Here is a 12,591-nt window from a genome sequence, read left to right on the forward strand (position 1 = left end):
GCCATAACGGAGGTCTTTTCTATCGGTGGACATCAAACTGTAATTCGTCCTCCTTCAGCAGGAAGGACAGCTGAAACATTGGACACACAGAACAATAATATCCATATCACGTGCAATACAATCATATATAATATATACAATATATAAGTATTACTTCTTTTCAATATCATTGCTAATGTTACTGTCAATATCATGCACAATATTACTTTTCTTCTTTAGTTTCTATTAGGCACTGGTGTTAATGTAACTTCTTATTCACTTTTGATTTTTACAGGTTTTTTTTATTCTTATGTTGCAATTTACTTTTAATATTTTATTTGAATTATTTTAGTAAATTAATCCTACTTTTATTGCTATTCTATTTTGTTAGTACTACTTCTTCTACTCTTCCTCTACTTTTAGAATTCTTCTGTTCTTTGATCAATCTCTTCTATCTCACAGGGCGGTGATCCTGCTTTTTAAGGATTATAGTATGTAGTATATTCATTTTTTCACATCTTATGAAGAAACAAACCTCTAGGGATGAACAGATGCTCAGCTGATACAGTTTTCTTGGGAGATCATCTAGGGCAGGGGTTTTCAACGTTTTTCAGGCCAAGGACCCCCAAACTGATAGAGAGATGGAGCAGGGACCCCCTACTATATACAGTATATTGTATAAAATTGTGTTTTATAGTAAACTGGGCCTAGTGCCATGTAGAAAAATACCTTGTTATTGTGCATTCAATACTAAGCTATTCAAATAATACACAGGTTCATATATTCATGTTTTTATTTTAAACATGTGCAACGTACAGTGAGTAGGGTGGCCGTGCCACTGCCATTTAGAAACATACCTTGTATGATAATCATGCATACAAACTATTCAAACTGACGTTTTTATTTTAAACATAAATGTGGAAACGAAAATGAGTGATGGCCTATTAGTACCACTGTCATGCATAAACATACCTGTTATATTGCATACAATACTTAACTAATAAACTTAAAATAATGGACAGATTCATGTTTGGGAAAAAAAATATATATATATATATATATATATATTGTCTAATCAACCACAAATTTCGCAGACCCCCTGCAGTACCTCCGTGGACCCCCTAGAGGTCACGGACCTCCTGTTGAAGACCTCTGATCTAGGGTCTAAGTTCTATTAGCACATATTAGCTGCTTTGCTTCTGACTCCACAGCTTCTTAAGTGACTACAATCTATATAATCTATATACGTAAGTTAAGTCCCATAGGTTTACCTATAGTGCAACAATACGTTTACCCACTGCCTGTCTTGTGCTCCCTTGGCTCCACTTGGAGTTGGTCAAAGGCCACAAAAACAACTTACATGGTGCAGTCTCTAAGTAGTGGAAGAAGTGGACACTTGGACTCTGTTGATGAGGCTCATAATAAATCTTTAAAAGGCACAGATATCTGAGACCAGACAGAAGGCAAAAAGCCTCCAAAACAAGCAAAAATTGAGGGTGGCTTTAAGGGGATCTTAATTAAAGGATGTTCTTTATTACAGTTAGTCAATTAATAATTTGAGGACTGCAGTTTAAACATGTTAAACTACATGTTAACACCCTAAAATTAAAGCTGAAAGTCATCACTTTAGAAAGCGCACAAGGACATAAGACCCTCCGAGAAAACATCTTGAGCACTCACATTAAAACTATGGTACCAGGACAAAAGCTTTGTCTTGATATTCTTGCGTAAGTGCTATAAAAATACACATTGACAAACAGAAAGGAAATAACCAGTGGTATTCACAAAAAACTCCTTTACTCAATAAAATATAACTCATCCGCCATCAAATCTTTCAATATAATTTTTTTTTTTAAGCATTTGGATCCTTTATAAATCCTTGACCAGAAAATTGCTGCTCATCCCATTAGAGAGTGCCAGGAAAACACTGAGCAGATTGAACAAATTGTGGCGGACCCTCGCTGGCACAGTACGATAACAAGAGACGGCGGATAAAGACTCAATTTGGGGTCCATCTCCTGGGACAGAGACAAATACCAGGCTTACATAGACTTAATTCAAATGACATCTTTAATTTAGTCTTGTGACGTGACAACAATCCAAAAAAAGAGGTTTCATTTTGTGGTGAGTTTAGAACCGAATGTGCATTGTTCTCATCAGAAATATGAATATCTAATTGCATTTTCTATTAAAAAGCAGCTGATAATCACATACATTAAAATGAGTTACACATTAATAAATAGAATACATATATATATCAAGGTATATGTAAAATAATAATGTGATGTCCAAAGATTACAGAAAACAGAAAACATTCTGTACCGACAAAAATCCAAAGAGATCTCGAGAGGATGGTGGATAACACAAAGTCACTCTTATAATCTCTAAATCCTCATAAAGAGGGAGTAGAGAAAGTAGTAATAAATGCCGTGTTTCCCATTGATTTAGTCTTACAGAATAAATTAAATTTGAATGAATTGATCAAAACCCCTGCCCCAAGTATGCTGTCTGGTGGAGTGGGATGGACAAAGTGTCAAAAATAGTAAGAGATTTCGTTTAAAAAAAACAAATCTTGGAAAGTAAAATACCAAAGTTCATCTTAAAAGTGAAAAAGCTACTTAATTAACCAAAGGCCTACAGAGTATCTGTTGCAAATGAACAACCCGATCTTCCTTGCAGACAAGCAAAATGCTGACTGCTTTTTAAAAGTAAATGTAAATCCCTCTCTTGCCATAAACCAACAATAACATTAATATTAAATATTTTACATATTAAGCCCTGAATCCATGGCATATTGTTGAACATGAATGCCGGGACACAAGCAGATTTGTGTGATTTGTGACTAAATCCAGGATAAACATTTTTCCTGGATTTAGTCACAAATCTTTTTTTTCTTTCTCATATGTATGTTTGATCTTCTTCAGACGTGTCTCCCTGACATTAAATACAAATAACCTGTGTTTACTCTGCATAAAGTTGATCTTTGATCATACAGGTACAATATTTATATGGCAAAAAACTAAAACTAAATCCCAGTTAATCTTACCTGACTGACTAAACATATTTCTAAACATATTTTTTAAAGCACTATATAAATAAAATATATTATATGATGTCATTCAGGAGATTCATACTCAATGTACAATATTTCCAACACATTTTGGCACTGTACTGCCACTCACCATTGTCTTTGACTACTGAGACAATACTTGTTGGCTAGAGTAATGCATTGTTGGTTTTTGTCATTTCATGGGATCTGGTGAAGTACAAACCGTGCTTCAGACGGTGGCTGTGCATTGTCCTGTGGGTTGATTACCAGCCGCAACAGTGTGTGGCTGATATTGTTTTGTGTGTGTGTGGTTTTTTTTTTTGTCAGCATGGCACAATGTGGTCCTGGAGACACCTTCTGCAATGGGAACTACCAAAGAAGCTGTTTTAAGTTCTTTGCCAGGTGTTTATATGTCTTCCTGTCTGTGGACAAATGTTGTTGACTGTGCAAGGTCCAGTCACAACACTTTACAGGTATGTAATTGAGATTAAACTGAGGGCCGAGTTCAAAGATGTGGTTGATCTGAGCAAAGGCGCCGGAAGTAAGGGGTTAGGTAATGGGTAAGGGGCCAAGTTTGAAGATGGGTGTGATTCGAGTAAGAGTGCTGGCAGTAAAAAGGAGGGAAGCACAGCACCCCCCACACCCACACACACACTTACCCTACTGGTCCAATTTGGCGTCCTGGTTGGTGTGATCCCAGTGCAATATGTTTTCATCTGAAGGGGTGTGTCAAAGACTGCATTGGACTTGACCCACCTGTTGATGATGCTAAAGGAAAAGTCAGCGGATCACCAAAGTCATTAGGATTTAGTATATTTGTGGCTCCAACCACTAAATCCTTTCTCACCAGCATTCCATGATGATCAGAGTTACATAATGATCGTCTTGTCCCATCTGCTAGATTAAAGGAAATCCAGTAGGAACTCCACCGGGCCATCTTGTGTGATGCACACCATCAGAAGTGGGTTACAATGTGTGTATTACCTGTCCATCAGCCGCCAGTCTATTCCCACCATAGTGAGCTCAAAGATTCACAACCAAGATCAGCATCCAGAACCAGACCTCATCCCATCCCGACACTCTGACCCAGGGCCCAGGCTGTGTTTACTCATCTCTCGCTCAAGTTTCTCCCTCAGTTTGTGAAAAGCAGGTCTTCGTCGTGGCTCCTGCTCCCAGCAAATCCTCATCAGCGAATAAACAACGGGGGGACAGTCCTCTGGAGCCTCCATGCGATAGCCCCCCTCCACCCTCTCCTTCACCTCCTTCAGAGACTACATGAACAGGAGCAACGGGAGAGAAAGGAGGTGAAGAATTCATAAATTGTGAAGCATTATAAGTATTCACAATCCTGATTGCTACATAAAAAAAGGCTTGTATCGAGTACGGTGTGTGTGTGAAATAATACATTTTTGTCATACCTTCCTTATTATAAATGTTAAAACACAGATACTAATCTCACACACACACAAACACACTTTTCGTCCTGGTCTCTCTGCCAACAGACAACAAATTACCAGTTGAAGAGTTTAATTAAGAGGAGCACAAACTTGACCCAAATAAATCAACTTGTGTATGTATCTACAAACAGGCTGTAATTAGGCAGTAATCATCAGCATTTAAAAGGACACCACCTGGCGTAAGGTGCAAAAGACACAACATAAATGTCCCTTCCATTAATGCTGCCTGATCCTGATGTCCTCATTGAGCCGCTGGCCTAAGCAGTCACTGAGCACGGATTACCTGAGAGCGCCTATGACTAACAGATCGGTGTTTAAGTAGCATTGTTTCTTCTTTTCCAAAGTCAACATGATCCAGCCCTCATGAGACTACAACCTACTTCCTGTTTTTGCCTGTTACCTCCTGCTATAAAGTCTTTGTGTATGATGTAGCTTCCTCTTCCTCCATGCCCAAACCCCTCATAAAGTAGATTAGTTAGGCGGACAACAACAAGATTACTTTTTCAAATGGTCCCACACAATGTACAGTAAACCTCTATCCTTGCTGACGCACTACTATGAACTTAGTCATGTTAAGAGGTTTCCTGCTCAGATGCAGTAAGTCGATCCAGAAGACAACGGCCTCGAGACGAATCTGACCACAAAGCCAGGTAACTTTCCACTGACACACCTACTTGCTAGAGACACGAATCCTGATATGACACAGAGTTACCTTACAAGCTTGATACTCTTTCCTGTTGGTTACAGGACAGAGAGGAAAGATTTATCTGAAGTCTTATTTTTTTAATTTTTGTATTCATTATACGGTATCATTTCTCAAAATCTGCTTTTTATTTATTCATGAGCAGGGAGAGCGATACAGACAAGATGGAGGTCTGCAACTTGTCAGACAAAGAGTAGTTGTGCAGTTGTTTAAAGATAAAGCCAAAGTATCAAACTTAAATAAAGTCATACTACTAACATTAATGAAACCTAATAGTGACATGTTCTGGTGCTACTTACCATCTTAGGATAAGGTTGACGACCGTAAGAGAAGATCTCCCACAGGAGAACACCGTAGCTCCAAACATCTGATTTTGTGGAGAATTTCTGCATCATGGGAGCAAATATAGAAACATGTAAAACATGGAGAACCCCTTTCTAAAAGAGAATACTTCTTTAAGGGTTTATATGTTGTTATGACCCAATAAGTAATCAAACTCTGACATCTTGATGAACTGAAGAACTAAATAATAACACCATGTAAGTTATGGTGGAGAAAGATATGTATCAGGTCCTTACACCAACCTTCTCCTTATTGATGGATTATTACTGATTATTATATATTTAAAGAGTAACTGCACACTTAAATGTGTTTCTTATATTATAAACTAAATGATATGACTGAACTGTGATGAAACACAGCAATACTGGAAAATGCCAAATCTATAAAAATCTGCATTTCATGGTTGAAAATGGCTCAAAACGCCATCTACTGTTTTAAATCAGCCCTAATCTTGCAAGTCCAATTTTGAGATAGAGTTGACCGTTTGGGACTAATCTACGTCATGAAGTAAAATAATGTTAACACCCTCTAATCAGACCCCTCCTAGCTTCTCCCCACAGCGTCTATGGTTTTTACTTTTTCCATAAGCGCTGTGTAGTATTACAATCCCAGCACAAGCCTGTTCTCGCCTGTCTGTCTGCTGGAAATTAAGCTATCAGCATTACAAAATCTGGTGAATCAATGATAATGATTATAATGATAAGTTACACTTTAACCATTAATACAACAATATTCTAAATATATGAAATATTTTGCTACCAAAAAGAGGTCTCAGAGAGACAGAGATTTCACAGAAGGGCAGAAACAAATAAAAAAATGAGAACAAATCTGAGGTGGAATAAAAGTGACACTCTTCTAACCAACCTCTTTCTTCAGACCTTCGGGGGCGGTCCATTTGACTGGCAGTTTGGCGTTATCTGACACCTTCGAGTCCACCTTGGTCAGACCGAAGTCGCTGACCTTGGCCAGGCTGTCGTCAGAGACCAACACGTTACGAGCTGCCAAATCTCTGTGAACCAACTTCTTGGCCTCCAGGTACTCCATCCCCTCACACACATCACTGACCACATACACGTAAACACACAGAAACAATTGTCATTCAAATTTTGTACATGAAACTGTTGAACACACACAAACGGTGTAAAGTATATACAGTTACTAGCAGTTTTTGCATCTATGGACCCAGCGGTCACACAATGTACTACTCTGCACACACTGTAATTCTGCTGAGTAGAACGTTCAAATCTTTGAACGTTTGAACTCACAGAGCAAAGCGGAGCAGCTGAACTGAGTTTACAACTGAGCGTCCTCTTGTCCTGAGAAAGTTGACAAGGTTTCCCTGCAACACAAAGACATGCATATATAACACATATAAAATACTCATATAAGGTTGTATTAGAAGATTTCTCAGTTAGTATTATGAGAAATACTACACGCAGACAGAAATACAACAAGCTGGGTTTAACCGTTTGGTTTGCAAATATTCAATATTTTAAAATGTCACCTAAAGTCATTATATGACTGTACTTGAGGCCAAGCAACTACAATGAGCTTCTGCATTTTGTCCTACTGTCATTGAACACAAGAGGAAGTCAGACCCTGACTCCTTACAGTTGCATCATTGGAAAACCATTGCATCGGTGGCAGCAGGGCAGTCTGTAATTGTTTGGGTCTCACATGGGAGAAAACCGTTTCAGATTGAGGGGATAGCTCACGGTTGCTGGTGGTGAATTTGCAGTAAAATGTAGATATATTCATAGCTGGTGAGTCCACTTTTCTGTTCATATATGGGGCACCAATCTATAGGCTTTCACTTACTATATGTGATTATATTTTCTGCTTCAATGTGTGATGTAACGAGGCGTTTTCAAGCCACGCTTAATCTTAATTTACTATGTTACCTGTTTTTTCATATTGCTCCCGGATATTATAATCGTGTTTCAGCTCCAACTGAGAACTGCTGATAAATGATGTGTTAACTGTACCTTAGTCATGAGCTCTGTGACAATATGAAGCCCTTTGTGAAGAATGACCCCCAACAATCGCACCAGGTTTTTATGCTGGAGCTTCCTGTAAGGAGTGAAGTCACATTAAACACTGACAGCGGGAATACAAATACCAACAAGTTACATTTGATTCAAAATAATATGATCACTTTTACGACAAGATAAAATTATTAATTTATTCATTGAGCAAAATCACTAAAACCTGGTTATATTAGTATTAAATTCACAGCTCTTCAAAGTGTTTTGTCAAAGCATGAAACTGCTTTGACAAAATTGAGGAAGATGTCAGACTCACGTCATGACTGTGGTCTCCTGCAGGAAGGCCTGCGCTGTGACATCACATTTAATGGTCTTTACTGCCACCCTCTGGCCCATATAGTCACCTTCATAAACAGCTGGGGTTGAGAATCACACAGTGTTTAGTACATCTGTACGAAGACAGAATTATTCTCTGATGACACCTTTCATTATAAATGTTGTGATGTTGGAAACAAGGATAATAAAAGGAGGACCATGGGCGGATCAAATAAAAGCTCACCACCAAACTCCCCTTCTCCTATGTTCTCTCCCAGTTTGAGCTTCGCAATGTCCAGCAACCATCCAGCTGGAGAGGATATGAAATACAGAATGTATATATATATATATATATATATATATATATATATATATATATATATATATATACATACAGAGATGAACTGTGAAACCTTTAGAAGCCTTCATAATTATCATTGTTATTATATTTGATCTGTATAGATGCAGTTTTCTTGACCTCAGACTTACATTTGGACAGCTCCAACTCAGCTGACTTGGTTCCTTGTTTTTGTTTTGGCTTCAGAAGAGTTGTAGCGATGGAGCCTTTGTTCTTTGAGTAGAACTGCAAAAATGGAAACACACAACAACAGATATTCAGTTATTTACACTAGATGTTATTATATGCGATATCTGGTGCGTTCATTCTCCACAGTCTGAAGTGCCGTGTAAAGGTTGCCACATACATATGTTATATGGATGAAGAGTACACTATTATTTCATCTAGCTCTAAAGAGAATAATGAGCTCATTGAAACTCTGACTAAGATACATTAACACCTCCACAATACTCAGGAAGCCATTGAAAAATGGATAAGATCTGTGGTTGGACAAAAAAAAATATATTTAGCTTTAGAAATTATTAGAAAAACTGTACAACACAGTTTGTGTATGGATACTCTTTAATGTCATTGTTTCTTAACGACAAAACACAACGCAATGAGAGGCGGCAGCTGAATTAAATTATGACACAGCGACACATCAGAGGCTGGTTTTGTATTGTCAGCAGTCTGCCAGAACTGAGACAAAATAGTATTTATAACATGATTCAGCCCAAATATTCATCTGTTTCCTCACAGGAGTAAGTCAGCCGGTCTGACTCAGGCCCAAAGCCATCTGTGGCTCGCTGATAAGAGCTGTCCGTCTCTGTGGAGTCTATTCACAAACCTCACGGCAGCAAAGCTTTCAATGCACCCTCACACAGACAGACCAAATACAGATAAACCTTAAAAGGGCTTCATGTGTTTTCCTGTATATGCTTAATGTTGACACATGAGAGATGTATTTTTACACTAGCGTCAGTTATGCTGATTGGTTTTCAGGCTGACAAACACTTTGGCCAAAAATACAGCTGGCATCAGAGTGCTGTGATCCACAACCCTAACATGACAAACTGTCTATTTATGTGCCCATGTCATCATTTGTGGCCTTAGTGTGAACATTAGAGGGACTTTCACCCATGCTAGTGGTCATATGTTGGTACAAATAATGTAGTTACAATATTTAATTCAAACTAGACTTTGGAAACATGTTGCCTGTGTTTGTTACAGTTGTATTTACAACAGTTTTCAGGAAGAAGTGTGTGGCCTAACCATTTTGCATTGATTAACAGTTATCCAATTACACTAAAACTAGCTAAATAAACTAGAATTAAAACACTTTCACAGTTGAAAGGCACATGCATCTGATTATCAATTCATTTTAAATGTAATGAACGTTTTGGGTAAAAATATTTTGTATTGTACAATATTTGTCAATCTACATCAAATCCACCTCTGAAGTGGGATCCAAATGATCCTGAATCTTGGCATGAAATGGATCCAGATCTCTGCCCTATGTTTTGAAAGACCCAACTGCAGCATTTGGTACAGATTAATAGGATTGCGCCGCCATGAGGTTGATATTTATGGTATTTATTGAAATGTCTTGACAACTATTGGATGGTTCGCCATGCAGTTTGGTACACACATTCTGGTCCACCATAGGTTGAGTTTTTCTTCTATTGCCATCGTAAAGACTTAGTCTAATAGTTTGAATTATGGCCAAATAACTGCAATACTAATGACAATCCCATCAGCCTCACATTATACTTTGTGTTTAGTGCTAATAAGCAAATTTAAACATTCTAACATGATCAACTAAGATAGTGAACATGGTAAAGAATGACCAGCCTCACAGAGCTGTAGAATCGCTTGTTCCACTAGTCTGGAGTTTCCATGGAAGAAATAGCTGAACTGAAATGGTGATTGAACTGAAACTGATTATCTGCGCTGCAACATCTGGCTGAATTCTGATTGAAGGGGTCAAAACTCCAGCAAAACTTGAGGTAGGAATAACAAATTAATATGAGTGTGTTTCAGGTTGTTTTTTGTCCTTCCTACACAACTTAGAAGGAATCTAACCAGGAGCCGCTTACCTCTATCATGTCAATGAGGTTGTAGAAATACTGTGTGTTATCAATGGTCAGCTGCTTGTCCTGATAAATCACCCGGTAGTGGACAACACCTCCAGAGACACTAACACACAGGACGTAGTCCCCGGGATGGCGGATGGACTCTCGAACCAGGAACAGGCCGTCCTCGGCCGGCTGCAGCTTACACACCGCCTCTGGACCCGAGATTTTCCCATGAAACCAACTGGTGAAAGACAGGACAGAGTGGGCCACACACACAATAAAAAAAAAAGCATCTGTCTTCATAAGTTCCAAATATCTTACAGATGATAATTTTCTAACAAACAGGAGGTGTATCCATGTCAGTGTTTTACACAACAGAAAAGGAAGTTAGAGGGATTAATACAGAGACAATGTTTGTTATTGCATGCCCAAAACCCATACAATTTGGTCACAAGACGAATTTTCATAATTTACCAAGCCAACGGCTAAAGTTGTCTCTGTGGCACAGTCACATGGCTTGTGTTAACCGCATGCAAACATGGCTGCATCCTGCTGATGTGATCATAGCAAAAATGAGAGGAAGAGGAGACCTACGGCATGAGGCTGAGGCTGGGGTCAACGCGCAGAGCCTCTCTTTCACGCACATTGGTGGAGTTTATGAGTCCTTCCTCTCCTGTGGTGTTGAGTCTGGCCTTGTAATATCCCTTCTTCTGGAAAAGAGCACAAGTCTTGTGTCAAATGGGGGGAAAAAATACAAAATGAACTGAACAAAGTGTTTGTAGTTTATTTTTAAACGTGACAGTACCGTGCTGGCATCGACAATAGTGAGGATGTCTCCTTTGTGATAAGCCAGTTCTCCAGGTTTTGGTTTCCTATGGTCCCCCTTGGCCACACACTGTGTACCGACAGCCCAGCTCATCTTCAGGAGCAGAGAAATATTAATAGTTATAATAGTTAGACTTGACAGGCTGGCCGTTTTAAACAACATAAACAACATGGCAAATGTTTTATTTTACAAAACAATTATTAGCAAATAGTTAAGTTTTCTTCAAGTAATTTGGTATATTTAATGATAGGGAAACCCGCTGTTATTTTAGTTATTGTTCATTTTCAAGATTGATCTTTAAGTTAAAGAACTATTTCAGACTTAAAGACCTGAGGTTAATCGAACTATGTCTCTACCTATAATCTCTGCCAGTTACATGAGTCTTTCTAGGAGTCGTCTTAGGAAACCATTAGGAATTTATAACCCCCCCAATATAATGTCACCCAAAAAACATTCACTTACTAGGCCACCCAATTTTATCCTTTAATCAGAAATGGTGGTTATGTGGTACTCGCATGTAGATCAAGATTATGCTCCATGTTTAACCAATGAGAAGTTCACATGGAATGTACTTTAAAATACAATATGCACTCTGATATAGCCCAATCATATCACAGCCTGATACATTTTATTTGAACATTACTTAACTTCAGACTGTAGTTGAGACTTCGGTTTTTCTTAATTTATAATAATCTCATGTGTACTTGTTTTTGTTGCTATTCTTGCATGTCTCTTTTTCACAGCCCCAATGTTTAACCAAAACATCACACCAGATCTTAAAGTGGACTTTGATTCAGTTCCTTGTATGGTGACTGATATGTGTGAAGACAAACCACATAATGTGTTGCACGCAGATCTTACCTTTGCCATCAGCAGGGCAGGATTGTTGGATAATTCTGTGTTGAACACCTGTCGAGGAGAAAAATGGTCTCTGAACAGCAACAAAACATGAAATTAAATAAAAGTCTGTGCATAAATAGAGAGCTTAAGAGTAGCAGTTGTCAAGAGAACGAGGGTCCAAACACACCATTAAATTAAGCAGAGATGAAGATGTTAGCGGGTAGCAGGATGTTGACAGATTGTGCCCGGCTGCTCGTGTCGCATACATTTAAACTAAAACGCCCAGGCTGAACAGCTTGTTCAGTCTGGTTACTTAACGACATAAATGTTTCAGTACCTGCGGCTCTCCGGGCAGATGTTGAGCATTCCTCTTCAGCACAGCTGGGTCCGTATACAGGAGCCGGAAGACGACTTCATAATCCTCTACGACTCGATCTGCGGTGACATTTCTACATTAAAACTCCGCAGGAGCCGATGCTGTGGGTATTGATGTCTCATTCATGTCTCAGACGTGTAGTGCGCGCTGATATCAGTCTGTCGGACCACTTCCTCTTTATTTAGGAAAATGTGGTTTATATTTCATGAGGCGACACAAGAAGTGACGCTGTAAGTGACTTCTCTTCCTTCTCCTGATAAAAAAAAAAAAATCGCGTCTCTCGAAAATGTAGAAAGCGTTTAATTGG

The 12,591-nt window shown here is 38.7% G+C and overlaps 1 protein-coding gene across 2 annotated transcripts; it reads right to left on the bottom strand.

Annotated features, from left to right (window-relative positions):
* Positions 1 to 754: 754 nt before the first annotated feature.
* On the bottom strand, positions 755 to 12,485 carry matk (megakaryocyte-associated tyrosine kinase). Of its 2 annotated transcripts, none has more exons than XM_068707351.1 (13): positions 12,246 to 12,485; positions 11,930 to 11,977; positions 11,048 to 11,161; positions 10,837 to 10,949; positions 10,264 to 10,483; positions 8,320 to 8,413; positions 8,075 to 8,140; positions 7,832 to 7,931; positions 7,516 to 7,600; positions 6,796 to 6,869; positions 6,395 to 6,590; positions 5,488 to 5,574; positions 755 to 4,299 (listed from the first exon to the last, which is right to left on the bottom strand). In XM_068707351.1, exons 2-13 carry the CDS (start codon positions 11,936 to 11,938, stop codon positions 4,072 to 4,074), a joined length of 1,386 nt encoding a protein of 461 aa, XP_068563452.1. In that variant the 5' UTR covers positions 11,939 to 11,977; positions 12,246 to 12,485; the 3' UTR covers positions 755 to 4,071. The 2 variants fall into 2 exon arrangements, with proteins under 2 accessions (XP_068563452.1, XP_068563451.1); XM_068707350.1 differs by having other exon boundaries at positions 10,837 to 10,952.
* Positions 12,486 to 12,591: the final 106 nt, after the last annotated feature.

Source organism: Cebidichthys violaceus, unplaced genomic scaffold (assembly GCF_023349555.1).
Source record: "Cebidichthys violaceus isolate CVI_PGR_0920_01 unplaced genomic scaffold, fCebVio1.0.p SCAF_13, whole genome shotgun sequence".
Taxonomy (NCBI): domain Eukaryota; kingdom Metazoa; phylum Chordata; class Actinopteri; order Perciformes; family Stichaeidae; genus Cebidichthys; species Cebidichthys violaceus.